The following is a 17906-nucleotide window of genomic DNA, read 5'->3' on the forward strand; positions in this document are numbered from 1 at the left end:
TATCAAATATGCTACAGGCTATTGAGAAATGTGTATTTGTATCTCGCAATCATCATTGTATTGCATTACATTATGTTTTTACTGCCACATTTAACACTACAAAGAATTGATCATAAAACTAAGCATTTAAATACAATCTTTAGTAAGACATACTACTGTGAGATAGAGAGTAAGAATTAGTAGTTTGTAATTTGCTATACTGTTGTACAAATCTAATTGATGTACAACATCTTTTAATTAATGAAATAAAAATTGAATATAAAGAGATAACAAATAACAACAGCTGCATAAAATGGCATAGTTTTGCTCAGTTTGATCCTAAGAATAAAACGGAGGTTTTCTCCTTGAGATTCTCACCATATTCTCATGGTTTATACAAGTCTGATGTGTCAAATGATACAAAACAAAAGTTGTAATACATATATTTAAACTTTTAGACAATATAAAATAAACTGGTGCGTATCAAAAATTAGATTTTTTTCTGACTATAATTTCATTTCAGGCTTTTCAGTTAAGCATGGGTACTTTGTAAAAGAAAAATTACATAATTATCTAGCCAAAAACCTTTTCTCATTGTTATTTGGGATACATCGTAGTATTTGAATAGCATTACTGTTTTGTTTTTGTTTATGCAGTATCATCATCTTTTTGTGTGCGCCTACAACCTGTCTATATGCTAATGTAAGTATCCTTGAGCTTTTTAAAGCCTCTATATAAATGAAACTTAATATGTTTGACAGAATAAACCAAAAAATAGGAATTTAGCCTGATCTGTTGCACAATAATATTTTAGTGATTAAGGAACTGATGACCCTCTTGCGTCTGTGATTCTTGGAAGAAGATTTTTTTAAAGATGCATTTTTATCATCTTTATCATATTGGGGGTTGGGGGTATGGGTTCCGAATATAGACTCCTGCAAAAATTTCAATTATGGGTCAATTACAATATATGGTGTATTGATTTATGGGCACAAATATAACACTATAATATAAATTATTTTATGCATGTAGTCTAGGAATGGGCTTTTCTCTCTTTATAACAGTCATAATCTGAATTGTTGTCTTTTCATGCTACGCAATGGCATTTCAACCATGCATCATAAAAATAAAATAAATAAAAAACGTCATGCTTGTGTGCTAATAGTTTATTACCCCTTTCAGAATTTTCTAATTCTTTTCTTTCAGTGTAGTCTTAGAAAGACAAACCTAAATGTGTTGGTTAGGTAATCTGAGGATGTTCCATTATGGAAAACTGGCAACACTAAATGAAGATGCAAAATGTACAAAAAAAAATCATATTTAATTTCCATCACAGATGTCATGTTTCTGTTTTGTTTTTTCACCACAATCTCTGCCAATATAATGTTGCCACTGTTATAAACAATGTCCCGTTGTCCATACAGGTATTTAGCTCAGTTTCTTCATCAGATTTTCAAGTGTCCATTCATAAATAGCTGAAATGTGTTGGGTCTACTTCTTCTTTGCGGCTCTCTTCCCTTCTCCCTTCTTAGGTTTTCCTTTCCCCCGCAGTTTCCTCAAGCGTCTCATTTCCTCCTTGAAATCCTGGTGCTCATCCCTAAAACAATACCAGAAAAATGTCATCAACAAAAACAGAAGAATTTGAAGATAAAATGTTCAAATGTGCACTATAATATTATGCCAGAGCCTACCTGAAAAGCCCCAAAAATCTGAGCTTCTGGGTCATTGAATAGTAAATATTGTGCGGGGGGTACCAGTCATACACTTCTTTTCTCTGGGCCAGAGGGGGTTCTTTAAAAAACCCAACCACTTTCATAGACTGGGAATCTGTGTGACGGGACACATCTCCAAATATCCGGGCGCTCAGACGGGCCATGCGCAGGGCATAGCTAGAAAGACCAGCCATCTTCACCTAACAGAACACACAGATAAATGCATTAGTTAAATGACTCGTGCATGCATTAATGGAGAAGATAGCTAGATATATTTAATTCCATATCTTTAAATACGTGAGTGCATTTTATTAAAGAGGCTGCAGTTGTTTTGTAGACACCTGGCAGATAATAGATCCAAATATGTTTTGCTTACCCTTTATTTAAATCCCGAACGAAGCAGGTGAGGTCCAAAAATATAGACTTTATTGTAACGGCATGTGGACATTAGATACGGAACAATACAGACAATTCAATAACTAGTTTGAATACTCGTTTATGGTTAGTTGACAGTTCAACCTTCATACGCTCAAACACACATTGAGGAACATGAAAGATGAGCATGCGCGGAGCAGGACAAGCACTTCCTGTAACCCTACCGTCTCACGGGTCCTTAAAAACAGTAATATGTGACATGTCATTCAATATATTTAAGTAAAATTCATTTTACTCACTTCTACTTTCCCCTGGTTAAATATTCTAAAAGCTTAAGAGAAGATCTTTCAGTAATAATAAGACTTATTGGTGCAACAGGTTTATTTATTTGTAAAAACTAACGTTACGGCTTAAAGGACCTAGCCGTTGACGATACTTCATTACAAAATAAAGTAGATTTCGTGTATTCAGTCAGTGATTCGTGACAGTCTATGTCCGTGGCTTAATCTTAACACAGCTAAATATTGCGTTTAACAAAGTCGAAATACCTTTTTAGCGGTTTGTTTGTTTGATTTGTTTTGGCATCCTCTTCTTTACTGTGGAAAATGCTGTCTTGTACGTCACAGGAAGTTGTACTCCTGCGTAATCATTCCGTATGCGAATATTTGACGGGATAAAAGTTCTGTCTTGGTAACGGCTTTACATAATTTATGGTTATGTTCACATAGTTATATTTGTCATATTATTATATTTTGTAATAATTTAATGATTTAAAATAACCTTTCTTCATATTTATTTAAATGTAACATTAACATTAATATTTTCTCTATTAAATGCGTTAACAAGTTATTAACAACAATGTGAAATATTGAGCACGAGGTTATTGGACAATTAATGATTTTATTTTAAATGTATCTAAAATTATTTAAAATCATTATTAATAAACCAGTCAAGGCTTCTGTGACGCACACCAGATTTGCTGTGATATCTTTGTTCACTAGATGGCGATATATATACATTAAAGACATTAAAAAAGAAAGAAACACTGAAGCCGAGATACATAAATAAATAAATAAATTGATGGACAGCTCTCTGGATTAGCATGACAATCACGTTTTTCTTTTCCTTCCAATGGATGTATCTATTAACACAATTCTGGGGACAAAAAGGGAACAAGATAACACATCCTCAAACAGCACAAGACAAATTGCCTTGTGTATCGGCTGCATTTTTCAGATTACATTGTTCAGTTTTCACTGTTAGCTGCAAATAAGTTCCAAACAAACTTTGCCTCCCTTAAAAGTAATTAAAATTTAGCTGTCAAGCTGTCATTCACTGTTCCAGAGACAATTACAGTCTGACAGAATTCAATAAAGAAAAGACATCTTTGAATATAAAATAATAGTCAATCCAATGCAAGTCAATATTATGCAGTTTCAGACCCATTTTGCAAATTATGTCACATATCTGCCAATAGCTATCGCCGAACATGGCATAAAGATCTACTTAAATAGTTTTCCTCAATTCTGTTCACTTCTAGATTAGAAGGACAAATATCTGACATTGTTTTCACTGAAATTCTGACTTTTAAATGCAAAATATCTCAAATTTTATGTTTCATATACGTATATTTGTTTGTCATATTGTAGTGCAAATAATATTCTCTTTTGTTTACTTTATTGCATGCTGTTTTAGTAAGAAAAACTTTACAAATAAGGTCCCATTAAAGGTAGGGTATGCGATTTGTTCTAGAAGTTAAGTGGTCTAAATGTATTTATATGTATTATATATATATATATATTGTCTGTGGAAGGCGTAGGACCATAAAATGTTCATCCAATCATTGCATTAGGTCCGAATGCAATATGATGTCCAACTTACCTGTCCACCACCACAAATGTATTTTTATAACTCTGCAAGACCGAGCCCTGCAAATAAACTGCAGCCACATTTTACAGTTCCTCCTGAACCAAAACACCGAGCTTATGCTGCGTTCACGTCATAACTATAGCAAATTGGAAGAGATGAAAACCTGTGGCGTTATACTCGGAGCGGTTCATGAATCGAAATTATGCATTTCAATGGCAACACTATCAATAGCTAAATGAATCTGCAACAGTCAGGTGTTACAGGTCGGAGCTCTTTGAGTTGTTTATGTTGATTATTTTTATAATAATTTAGCTCAATCCAATCCATGCTTTGAGACATGAGTTCAACGCCGTCTCTCCTGAAGCTTTTGTTTTTTGAAGGAGGCGTGGCTTTGAAGACGCTCTGAAGAGGGAGGGATCTTATGCTTTTAAAGCTATAGCTTGCTTTTGCTAGCCGCTTCAAAATGATTGAATTAACATTAACAATGAGAAATACATTTGTTCAGTATTTATTATATTTTGTTAACAGTTAATAAAAACAAAATCTTATCAAATTGTTCATTGTTAGTTCAAGTCCATTTACTAACAGATACAACATTTGATTTGAATGGCCTAATTTATTAGTAAATGTTGAGATTAGCATTAACTAAAATTAAGAAATGCTTTAGAACTGTTTTCCTTGCTAGTTCATGTTAATTAATGTAAGGGAGAACAAATTGAGCCTATACTGTGTCACCAGAAAACATTTTGCCTATTAACCAAGAAATGGCATATCAAAGGTGAACAGTGTATTAGGCCTATATGAAATAAGTGGCCTGCTAACTGTTGATTTTCCATTAAAACTGCATCTTTAACGTATAGCCTCATACATCAATTTAATTTACATACACCTACACAAAAAATATAAAGAACACAAGAGTCCCAACATTATCTGAAACTGTGTGGCAGTGGGCAACCCAATAAAACAGAAAATGTGTGTTCAAGGGCCTCTCTGACTGCGCTCACACAGATGCCACCACTCTCATTCATTATTCAGCAATATACCTGACTGCTGTTGGTTCTGGACAGTGCATAGTGGTTTCAAATAACAAACCTTTATGGAACGCTTTTGGTCTGGTGTAGTATCATTTTATAGCTCTGGTGATGCAGAATGGCAAAATGAAAGATTCTGCAACCTTTGATTATTTATTCATGAAAGACACTAGTTTACTTCAGTAAGTGTACATCTAAGAGAGAATGCCAGCAAGGCAACTCCAGTTACAGTTCGACACGGAACCAAGAGCAGTAGCGCGACTCCTTTAAGAAGCCGCTTTAATAAACAATGAACATCTCATATTGACAGCATGACATCACCGCTGTTTTTCCCAGACAGAGGCAACATGAACGGAGGATGTTGGGACCATATTGTCCGAGGAGGAGGATGCACAATCCGCCAAATGTTCTGATGTCGACTGGTTTAAACGTGAAGCTTTTGAGATGCGGCGTCGTTGAACGGTTTGATATTTCCTGCGCAGAGCATTTATAAACGTGTCGCTGTTGAATAGGATTATTTGGCAGCGAATATCTACATAGCGTATCATACAGTCGCTGCAAACGCAAAATGGTCTGGAGATGCATTATTGGAGTGGAGTGAACCTGTTTTGTCAGTTTTAATTGGGGTGAGTGCGGAATTTAATTTACTTGATCAGTCTTATAAACGGGGCCCGCGTGCAATGGATGCAATAAGAGCATAGATGTAGCCTATTATTCTTAAACATTCCTTTACATGAATGATCTACTATTGTGATCACAATTAGCCTACTATAAATTCGATTTAAATAACGCTTAGTTCATTGAATTAATGTCGAGTCATCTTAATAGGCTACATTTCTCTTTCACAGCCAGCAATGTGATAAATGTTTTGTTCAATGCATCCTACATAGCCTATTCTTGAGAGAATATGAGAAAATAAACTGCCGCGCGACTGAGCATTTCTATGAAATAGATATGTAACATAAACCGGAAAGCAAAAATCTATAGTCTGTCAGCGCCAACCTAAATGGGATGGGAAGGGTTGGGAATAGACTGTAAAAACCTGTTCTTATTCAGAACCGGTTTTAGTCTATATATTTAATACCGGAACCGAAACATTTTCATCCATTTCTGTTCTTTTAACTGTCCTTCAGCAATTGCCGTCATTAAAATTAACATAATTACGTCGTTAATTAGGTTATTATTCCGCCTATGCGAACGGAACTAAAATATACTCTGACAGACAGTTTCCCGCATTAGCTACTAATATTCGCTGAATTGACCGAATCTTTTTCGCGCGACCAGTAGGCTATAGTCCGAAAATCACTCTTAAGACTGTTATTTTTAGTGAATTAAAACATTAGCCTAAGTAGCATACCAAAAACGTAGTCCAACTCCCGAACTAATGACTCTTTATGAGCTGGTTCTTTTTTTGTGAATTGGTAACATAGAGCGTGAACATAGTCCGATTCCCGAACGAATGACTCGGTTCTTTTTAAATGATTCAAAAGCACTTGGTCATAATTAGTCGACTTCTTAAAAGGTATTTTTTATAGCAACGCATAGTCTCTAGCAGCATATTGTCATTTGACCACTAGCACAGTTAACAAATCGACAATTAGCTATGCAAAAGACTTACGAAAACAATTAGGCCCCTATAACGTTGTCTGTTAGGCTGTAGGCTATTTGTGATGTAAATTTATAATGACGAAAAATAGCTGGAAGTATCATCATTTTAGATGCTTGCAACAGAAAGCGCGGTAACCATAGCAACGCAACGGTTACCGCGATTTCTCTAGCGCGAGTTTGGCCACAGATGAAATTCCGCGCTCTGACAAACTTACAATCTAACTTTTGTGGTTACTGAAACGTTTACAAACACAATTGAAACGTAGGCTTGAATGTCCACACACACATTTTCTGACTTCCTTTGGGGGGTTCAAATCCAAACCCAAAATGAATGGCAGATTTTGGCTTTAATGCAGCTAACGTTATAACAATGCTTAAAAAAAATCTTCCTCTGCCTTTTTTTTAAGGCTTGGTTCGTGTGAACGACTGAATCGTCTTGTCTGGTTTCATCACTGTTGGATGGGAAGGGCTACGGATGGACCTTAAATAAGGCTTATATTTTCTGTCGGGCTTCAGCTCGAGGTCTTCAACAGAAACAGATTCCACTGCACCGACTGATATCAGTTCTCTCAGTCCGCGTGCCCGGCGGGATGCGGGTGCACGTTGAGGAGCTCTCCAAGCTGTTGTGGTGCTGACGCGGCTCTGAGCGAACGCGAGCATGGCTGCTGGGAAGTTGCTGCTCTACGCCGGTCTGTCTCTGTCCCTCTGCGCGCTCGGGATGCTGGCAGTGGCTATCTGCTCCGACCACTGGTACGAGACGGACGCCCGGAGGTACCGAGAGAGGTGCCGAAGTTTCTCCAGCCGCCGGAAGGACCCGGGGTTTATTTACATCCCCAACAACAGCCTCCCTCTGCGGGCGAGCCGCTCGCGCCTGGACCACTGGGAGGAGAAGCTGCTGCTGGCGCGGAACAGACGGCAGCTGTTCGCCATGAGCGCCGCCGACGAGTGCAGCAGGCAGTATAACTCCACCAACATGGGGCTGTGGAGCAAATGCCATCGGCTTGGATTTGATCAAGATATCGAGGACTTCATTCGAAAAGGTAGGACAGTGATGTTTTGTGTATATCAATGTGAAAGGCAGACGTGATATATCATCTTGCGAGTGTTTGCAAGACACTGTACCGATATCAACATTCTGGTCAAGGATTATTCTGAAACCCTAACATTAAAACTATTAATTCAGTCTCAATCGCTTAAAATTATATTTAAACTAGTTCTGCTATCTATTTCTAATTTTTAAACAGTGTATTTTTTAGATAAACCAATAGGCTGTTTCACCGATATTTTTAGCATAGCCTATATTCACAATTTTCTACATAATTCAGTGATGGGTTCAACCGATAATTAATCAAGCAACATTTTACATAACAGCCATTCATACTTTAATACAACAACAACAACATAATTGTTACATACATTTTTTTAATTAATTATCTGTTAACCCAGAGAACCTATAATTGTTATTATTATGATTATATTGATTTATAGTCATTTTGTATATATATAAAAAAGATCTTTCACTTGATAAAAGCTGTATCTGTATTGGTCATAAAAAAACAATATCAGCTGATCTCTATTTTTTAAACAAATTTGAGACTAAATTTTTTAACTTTGCCATTGATGTACACTGAGTAAATGAAATATATATGAATATTCAGCATTTAAAATGCAACAGCTGTGATGGTGTCGTAATATTTGCATTCTGAATTGTCTTGAAATTCTCGCATTTATTTTGACCATCCATAGCCAACCAATATAAAGTGGCAGCCTGAAAGTATGAAACTTTAGCACTACTCTTTGCCACCCAGCAAGCACATGTACTACTTTCAGAAACAGCAAATCTATTGCATATCTCTTTGCAGTGCAAGATTTGCTAAAACACTTGAAACAGTTTCATCCATAAACCCTAGACATAGACACAAATTGATGTCAGCCTTCTAAACTGGAGGCCCATAAGGCAATACTCCCCCATTCATGAGCACAGACACAAATAATGTGTAACAAACAGAGATGGTGAAAAAAATGGAGTTCACCACTCGTATTAGCTGGAGTGATGAGTCCTTTGAATATGAAGGTGCGAAACCCTATGGCTAGTCTCACATTATGGGACTTATTATCTTCCACCAAACTAAGTTAATTTACTCCTCAATGGTTAGAGGCTTATGCAATGAATATATTAATAGCTACACACACACACACACACACACACACACACACACGGATGTCTATAAATATATCCCAAGCCTCAAACTATGTCAGCCCAAACACCGTAGGCTGTGCTACACCAAAACAATAGGCCCAGAGTTGCTGAGAGTCGCATACTCTCAGGTTACACGCTAACCTCTGTCTGCAAATGTGCGCATGTTCTGGGAAAGTAGCAGCACAAAATGCCCTCTAAAATAAAAACAAGCTTAATTCTGCTTATTTTAATCGTGTCACCTCCGCTGGTACCTGTGCCTAATGTGTGTGTGTGTGCGATTATGTAACAGGGATTTTGTGGTGAAGAGGTGCCCCTGTAGTGCTGTGTGTTATGACTGTGTGCAGTACCAGCCGATTGTGTATTGCACCATCAGCAAAAGCTCATTTAACTCTCTGGGGCACCTGCCAGCCACATACTGCGTGCTGATTTGGGGTGGGGGTTGCATTGATAGAATAATGCAGTGTTATTCTACACCATCTCGGCCATTCACCTTGGGCGATGGGTGATGATGCAAGTAGCAGTTTGCCTGTGTGTCTGAGATATAATGAAGAGTTAAGAACAATTTGTCTTTAGCTGACTGTGTTTGTTTTAGTTGAAAACATGTATTGTTCAGATAAACAGCTGTTTCTTTATCTGCACGTGCTTTGTTTGGTAAATATTTGTTAATAGCCATACGTCTTTATAAATAAATGTGTGAATGCTACCGTTAATTTTTTTTTTTTTTAATGATTATTCATATCATTATCTGGGTTGCAAGCACATCGTTTTATGAAATGTGCTGACTGTGCTCATAATGGCATTGCCCATCTCTCAGAGGAAGCTTATTCTCTGTCTCTACCCAGGATCCTCTCTTGGGAGAGAGAAGGAGGAATAGAATGATGAATGAGAGAGCAAAGCAGTAGTGCACAGATAAGGGGTCAAAACTTGAAGTCATTCATTGGGAATGAAAAATGCTCCATTTAATCTTGCTATTGTATTTTTTGGTGGGAATTTAAATTAAAACTTTTTCACAGACCCCAGCTTAATTAGCAAAGATAACTACAAGTAAGCCATTCGAAAGATGATTCCAGTTAATTTTGTTAAAAAAATGTTGATTGACAAAGTATAAAAAAACAAACCAATAACAAAGACCAGACGAAAAATGCACAAGATACATTTTTTAAAAGATTTTAATTATACCGTTTCTGAAAATATGACAATATAAATCTAAATATATACAATGTAATATATATATATATATATATATATAAAAAATCATATTAAAAAATATTAGTCACACATTGTGACCCTTCTTATAACAATGCACTAAAACACAATGAAAAACAAATGCACATTTTTTAAAAATGTTTTTGTTTTTTGTTAAACGTTGATGGAGAAATTAATTTACGAAATATTTGAATATTTTGTTTAATTTTACCCTTTTCTGTCAACTAAAATGTTGTAATTTTTGGTGACTGAAATTATTAGTTGTAGTCAATATAAAACTATAATTAAAAAATGTGTTTATTGTAATAAAATTTATTGTATACATATATACAAAATGTTTGAATATTTCGTTCAATTATTTAAATCAAATTTTTTGTAGAAAAAAATAAATCTTGGTTAAAAATAAAGACTATAGCATTCTTATTCTCAAAACAACAGTTGCTCGGGTTTTGCAGGAGTGTGTGATTTGTATAGAAATGACAGTTCACCTTTAAGAATTGATTAGCACCATGCTAGAATGTTACTTACATCACTGGTATTATTCTGGAAGATTTCACATTGTAGCAACATATTGCAGCACAGAGGAAATGGTTTATGTTAGTAGTTTGCAGAAAGACAAACCTGCGCAATGGAAAGGATGACGAGAAATAGGAAATGATGCGAAAGATGGCGGCATCTGGAGTTTGTGGAAAATCGAGAAAGTCTCTCTGAGTGAGAGTGTGAGAGGAGGGTGAGATCATGCAGAAACAGCCAACCCATCTCATTGTCCACCATCTGTCCCTGCCTCCCAGAGGGACACCCATCAGGGATGATGAAGACATTTTAGACCTGGAACACAATCACAGCGACAGGAGAGCGAGATCCAACCTCCCACCATTAATACAGGCAAACCTAACTGTAGCGAGAGAAAGAGAGAGAATAGAGATGAGAAACACCACAACACATATGCTAGCAGCAAAAAAACGGATTACGGCCCGAGCCGGTGTAACCTTTAGATCTCAAGTGAGACTTTATTTTGCACATTTGGACATTAAATCTCACCTTGTTATAAGGAGGGCCCTCCAAATCCATTCTTGCTTAGCAGGCTAGAGCGAAGACAAGGATTGGATTGTACTTGAGTTCTCAAAGGATCAGTGTGTTTTCAGTGTTTAAATTGGATGCCATGGGAGGAAGACGCCACACCTTCACAGTTCAAACTGTAAGCCGCACTGGGACGCGGGCGCTGACACTAATCAAATACACAGGTGTTGGGGTGGGATGCTGGGTACATCTCCTGGGAACAAGGAATAGGCCGTGCAATGGAGTTTTTATTGCTTTGAATTTCCTCTTACAATGATTTTATTCCGAGGCATATTATATCACAGAAATTGGGTGTGACTTTCAATAAAATGTAGAGAAAGGGAAAAGCGTTCAGTAATTTTCAAGGCCAGGAGGCATTCAAGATCTTTAGAGGAACTACGCTGAAATAAATGAGGTATCCAATAACCTCCCTTTTCATTTTCTGTTACGGCTTTCATTTCCAACAAATATCCGGAATAGGCCTATGTATAATATCGTGACAGAGTGCTTGGACGACCAGAAGATTAGGATTTGGCCTCAAAGTGTGTAAAGCACCCTTATTAGTGAGGGGAGAACATTTCTCACTTAGTTCGAATAAGACGTACAATTGTGCATTTAAGATATGACAGACTTGAAATTAGCGCACTGCTTGATAACAGCTTGAGTTATATCACTTTTCCCCTCCTGTTTGAAATTATGCTAATGAGATCATTGGTGGGCAGATATCGACATTTTCATCACACCATGAAAGATCTCTGACCGCGGAGATGTCACATGGTTCTTCAATGATTTAACATGTGCTTTCGCTGAGGTTTTGCGTGGAGTGTGTTCACTAATCAGAGACATTTTTGGGGTTTATTACCAGGTTTCAGATAAAGGACTAGCCTAAATATCCTTTAAAAAGGCTCATTTTCTTATTCAAGGCTATTTTTTAATATCCAAAAATGCAACATTTGGGGTAATGTAACATGAAACATGTTACGTTTTTTTAATAGGTTACTATGCAAAAATAGCTCAAATATCTAAATCAAATATATAGCTCATTCTATCTAAACATTAAATTAGCATGGTTTGAAAACCATTTAAGATGTCATTAAATCAAAATTGATCCTTTTTTATTTCCTTAATTCACATTCCTTGTCTTATTATGCACAATTCATCAGTGCACATTATTCAACACATCTAAACAGGACTTGCTCTGCCTCTGAAAGTCTTTCTCTTTCAGGTGGTCATTAAACCCTTTTGTTTTTATTTGAACCCTCTCCAAACATCTGCCAAATTCTGGTATATAATCTCTATTGCCTACTTTTTTTACAATCCACATTTCCCGATTAAAAAACAAACAAGTCAGCGGCGCATTTCACCTGACTTTAAACCGATTCCTCAATAAATCTGTTATTTTAGAACCATGCCTGGAAATCGCTCTGGAAATAAGCCACCAGAATACTTCTCCCTAATTAAAACGTATAATTATTTTCCTGTCACACTGCTGTAGGGCTGTTATAATTTGTCCCTGAAATGCTAGAAAGCACAAGCCCTGCTTCTAATATTCAGCTTGACAGCCGTCTGTGTTTCAACGGGACTGATAAATGTGGCCGTTTCATTTGGCACCACACCGCAGAATTGATATCGGTGAATGCTGCGTGACCTCGAGTCGTTGTGAGCCCTGTTGTTTGTCTTTCTGTTTTCCCCGATGAAGCCCGGCACAGGTCTCCTTCTCACAATCAGCCCTGCGAGGTGAACAAAGCGGAGGCGTGGGGGGAGGATGGTTGGAATCAGCTGAGACCCTGAAGAAATACCAGTAGTAACACTGCACCTGAAAGACAGACAACAGATGTGAGAGAATTGCAGTGGAACTGTTGGTAAAAACGTCCAGTCAGATGAATGCGACTGCTTTGTGCAATTACAAGCAGAAGTGGAGGGATAAAGAATAGACGGCGAGGGCTGTTAGTCAAGAGGAAATGACACTCGCCCCTCCCCCCTCGTTCGATTCGTCTCACTCCTTCTTGCAGCCCAATTTATATTCTGGCACGCAGATTAGTCTCCTGAAAATGGAGTGCTGATGATTTCACCACCAAAGGATTGCACACTGCAGTGAAGTGAAGGATGGAATGAGGTAACAGAATGACCAAAAAGATGCGTTTTACTTCCTCCTCATTCACGTCCTCCACAGTATTTGGAGTTTCCTTTTACAGAAGTCATCAAGAACGGCTCAATTTTTCAAAACACTTTCTGCTGCCGTTTCCCCCACAAATCATCTCTGTGGTGTTTAGTTGCTAGTTTTGGATTTGCTGTCTGTGGGAAATGTTCTTTTGGAGCAGATCAATCATAGGGAATCTTTGTAAGCTGAGCCATTAGACAAGTAATGCATTTGAAATGGTGAGACAGACATTGATCCATTCAGTTGCTCATTAGTTTGTCATTGAATTTGGGAGAGTGTGATAAACACCGGATGATCTTCACTCAACGAGGGTCAATGCCAAAGCGAACGGCGAAGCCTTGGTGCCGTTTAAAATCTGAAAAGGTCTAGGCCAATCTCATGCATTTAGAAATATAATATGATAATTAAAATGCAAATAATATTTTTGCCTATTTGGCTATTTAAAATGAATGAAACCTTATCATGGAAATGCAAAATAGGTCATTTGAATATGATAAACAAAGTTGTGGTAACCTAAACCTTTACTCACTTAGCAGTTGGCTTGTCAAGAGACCATGTCAGTTGTTGATACCAATACTAGTGTTTTTTTATCCTTCTATCAATCTTAAAATCACAGCAAAAACTAATATGCTATCGAACTTAACTTCTATTTAAAAAGTAAAATATTTATTTATTAAAGTATTTTACAAAGTTTTTATTTCTTCAAGTGTTTCGAATAATTACTCAAGTAACCAATGAGTCAAATGAAAAATAAGAGTGATATGGATTTTTTTCTAATTTAATATGCAGAGAAAACTATAATTAATCTTGAATCTCTATGTGCACACAATCAATTTATCATAATCTTAATTTTCTTAAGTATTTTATTTACCAGTAAAAAATGCCCTTAAATCATCATTAAAACAAGATGAGTTTGCTTGAGAAGTTGTTGTTTGTTTTCAAATAATCTTGATTGTGTTGTATTGGCAAAGTATTTTAAGCACAAACTTTAGTAAATCTTGTTGAATTTATGCTAAAAACAATATACAACATCCACAAATTAATAAACTGCAAGCAACACAACAAACACATTCTCTAAATGTACATATTGATGTGCATTTAGATGCTTTTAGAAGGTTTTAATATCTTTTAATTCTCCAGTAAATGTATCTAGTTAAGGATGTGCAGATAAAAATACTGATTAAAGAAAGTGTTTTTGCGCCACTCAGTCTTTACTTCCTGTTATTGGCTATGAGTCTAAATAGGGTCGATTGAGCGAAAGCTGGAATCCAGACCTGATCTCTGATGTATAAGCCCTCCCTCCTCCTGGTGGACGCCCTTCCTCTTTCTCATCCCCTCTTCCTCACATCCTCTCGTTTGATCAATGGTTCATCAGAAGGGCTGGACTTCAGTTGGGTTCAGCTCACGGTGCAATGACACCAATCAGCAACCCATTCAGGCCCGAGAAAGACAAGACGCTTGTTAAAAGCTCTGTGGGAGAGAGCAGGCCGATTCTAATGAGAACCACGTCCAGCGCAGCTGCCGGGTTGAATGAGAGCTTTCAGGAAACCGACAAAGCAAGAATTATGGCACACGGAGGAATCACACAGCTGCTTCTGCTTCTTGGGCCGAGCGCGTGAAGGGCGTGCGAGGTGTCTCAACTCGCCCCGTGGAGCGCGTGAGCCGTGTTAAGGTGTTTTACGCTGTGAGTGACGGATGGAGGCAGTTTGTTTTTCTTTCCTCACTGAGGCCGACAGATAAGGCACAAGCAGAAGGTTGAGTGACGTCATCTGTCAAGATGTGTGGAATAATTCTCTTGCTTCTGTTGTCGTGGCAACGTGAAGACACCTGACAAATGATATTCTGCTCTCTGATGCAAGCATTTGGTTTTCCCACCCCCTTTCCTCCTTTCTAATTGCTTTGGTATTTGCAGAATGGGCCTGGAGAGACAGGAAAATGTGTGTGTGTGTGTGTTTACGCTCCCCATGAAAGGCCAAACATCTACCTGAATAGATGAGTTTGATTGTTGGACTATCAGTGCATTATGTTAGAAATGGGGAGTCATTCCACCAACTACTGTCAACGATTTCTTTTTTAAATGATACACATCGCCTACTATGTTTTTACTGTGTGGGAGAAACTTATGAAACCTGTCAAGAACATGTCTGGGTCATGTTTCACCTCAAAATTACAAGAAAGACACCAAAAATATTTTTTTGCTTGAAAAAGACGAAGTCTATTTTAGGCCCATTATGATTTATTTGTGCAGTATATACAGTATACACTATATATATATATTATATATAAGAATATTATATATATATATATATATATATATATATATATATATATATACAGTATATCATGACAATCATGTCAACATTTTAAAAAATGTATTGGGCTTCATTTTCTTTATGAAAAATATACATGTTTTTGTGAGTTTCACCCATGCCTGTGAATATACACCTTGACGTTTAAAAAGTCATAACACAAAAATCTGTGTGTATATCATATGTATCGACAAAGGCTATGCATTTTGATCGACTCGAAGATTTTACTTAGATAAAGCATAATAATCGATAGTTGACTAGTTGTCCAACAACCATGACCCATCCCTTCTGGTCCATAGGGACCCATCCCTACAGATGAAACAGAACAATCTTCATTAGTTATTCATAAAACTCCCTCCATCCACGACTGCTTCATTATAGTTATTGTACTACTGCACGCTCAAAAGGTGTTAAAATGAAGTGAAGTGGGAAATCGCCCCAGACAAATTAATATGCTGTGTTGACAAAATAGAGCTCAAACCTTTTTCACCCGTGTCACTGTTTAAACGTTCCTTTATACTTCATTTACTTTCATTTTGACTTTGTAAGCACATTTTCACACTCTTTCAGCCACTGCAGCATATGGTGCCTCTAGTAAGGCACTTGATAAATGCATCCATACAACTTTGAGTTTTCTAATTATCAGCTCTCACTTTGAAGTCAACAGGAAATCGGAATTGACCCTATTTACTTTCTTAACCCATGTTCCTGGTCTAATAGTGCAGTATTCATCATTTCACGTCATTCAAAAGAAAAGAAAATTGTTTGCCTTTGTAATCTTTAATCAAAATCTAATAACTTGCACTGCCTCTTAAACAACTTTCCATTTCAGCTGAAGTCACTTTGGCTAATGTTAATGTTAACCTGAATAGCTACAGTATATGTTTTATGCTGCTTTTGTGAGTAATGCAGCTTTTTCAAAATCGTACACATAGTTATCGCAATCATTTCATGCTGTTAACGCAATAAAGTGAATGGGAGCAATATGTATTATTTGGATAAAGTGAACTTGACCTTCACATCCCAATCCCAATCTCAATTCTGATAGAGACTGTCTATTCTTACTCAAAACTGATAGAGAGTAAGACATTCCTGGGACCAAATTCCTCAACAACTGACTGCAAACTTACATTCAAGACTTGCTCAATTCTGGTATGGAATGGCCATTTTTCACGATCCAATTAATAATAATTGGAAAAAAGCAAGTCCCGCAAGTCCCGCAAGTTTTTTATTTTTGCAAATATATCACGTTACAGAAGTAAAATGATGGATGCAGTTTCAGCTCGAAACAATGTTAGCCATTTTCTATAAGAATTCAGTTGTTTCCGACATTATAGATGACATCCCGCATTCCATATTATGCCTGGAATATGCAATAAGACCTTTTAGGTCCATGTCAAAGCATAAAAGAATCAACAGAGGGCAAGCTCGCCAACAAACCCATTTTTACCGTTCACTTGGGTGCATTTAAGCTTCTCTCCTCACTGTCTGAAAGGCCCATGTAATCAACACCAGGAAGCTGGATAAGTAAAGCCAGCTTTCTTCCGTTTCTTTTTGATGCATTAGCGATAGCAGCATTAGCATTTCAAGCTTCCTTATAGAAGAATGTGGCCAAAAACACGGCACGCACCCCCTTTAAATGCGAGCAAGCGCCTGATAGCTACCTATTAAGGATCAGAGGGGCTTTGATCTTCTAAGCAAAGCTATAGTGTGCAGAGAATCCGGTCTCAAACCCTCTTTGCTACTTAAAACTTAAATAAGCCGTAAAATTCAGGTTGTTGTCAGCCTCTGATATCCACCCTCCAAGGCCAAAAGGGACCGTGTCATGTATTAGACATTATCAACATTGCTAACGGACTGCTTGAAAGCGGAAATGCGTGAGAAATCATATTGATGGACTGCAGTAGTGGCGTAATCTAACACTAGTATCTAAACGAAGCACCCAGATTCTTCTCCAGTGCTGTCTGAATTCAAGACGTGTGCATTTAAAGAGCAGGGAATTCAGTTAAACCTTTTATACAGGGGTCAAAGTTTAGTTTGTTAGCATGACCTAGTTAGCCCCAGCTGCTAGATGCCACAACACCATTTGGCATCCAATGGCATTTCTTTCCATTGACGGCCATTCAAATGTAGCTATGACTTCTGAAATAGAATTTAAATTGAAATTACAAAAAGTACCAACAATTGCACCATTAATAATATAATATAATATAATATAATATAATACCAACAACCTATTATTGTTATCATTATAAGCCATATTGGCTAGCTATTCTATTCTATTCTATTCTATGTTATTATATTATATTATATTATATTATATTATATTATATTATATTATATTATATTATATTATATTATATTATTAATGGTGCAATATGTTGGTGCAAACCCCTT

At 37.0% G+C, this 17906-nt stretch overlaps 2 protein-coding genes across 3 annotated transcripts in view; one reads left to right on the plus strand and one right to left on the minus strand.

Annotated features, from left to right (window-relative positions):
• Nucleotides 1-1281: 1281 nt before the first annotated feature.
• mrps33 (mitochondrial ribosomal protein S33) lies at nt 1282-2716 on the minus strand. Of its 2 annotated transcripts, none has more exons than XM_079623510.1 (3): nt 2615-2716; nt 1671-1891; nt 1282-1576 (listed from the first exon to the last, which is right to left on the minus strand). In XM_079623510.1, the coding sequence occupies exons 2-3, from the start codon at nt 1883-1885 to the stop codon at nt 1471-1473; spliced, it is 321 nt and encodes a 106-aa protein (XP_079479636.1). In that variant the 5' UTR covers nt 1886-1891; nt 2615-2716; the 3' UTR covers nt 1282-1470. The 2 variants fall into 2 exon arrangements, with proteins under 2 accessions (XP_079479636.1, XP_079479635.1); XM_079623509.1 differs by having other exon boundaries at nt 2068-2714.
• A 2526-nt stretch (nt 2717-5242) lies between these two features.
• The window catches only part of tmem178bb (transmembrane protein 178Bb), an 84597-nt gene continuing 71933 nt past the window's right edge, over nt 5243-17906 (plus strand). Inside the window, exons 1-2 of the mRNA XM_079622360.1 lie at nt 5243-5592; nt 6982-7614. Coding sequence (XP_079478486.1) covers nt 7233-7614 — 382 coding nt within the window. The 5' untranslated portion in view covers nt 5243-5592; nt 6982-7232. The remainder of the gene's footprint in view (nt 5593-6981; nt 7615-17906) is intronic.

Source organism: Phoxinus phoxinus (assembly GCF_949152265.1).
Source record: "Phoxinus phoxinus genome assembly, chromosome: 9".
Classification (NCBI taxonomy): Eukaryota; Metazoa; Chordata; class Actinopteri; order Cypriniformes; family Leuciscidae; genus Phoxinus; species Phoxinus phoxinus.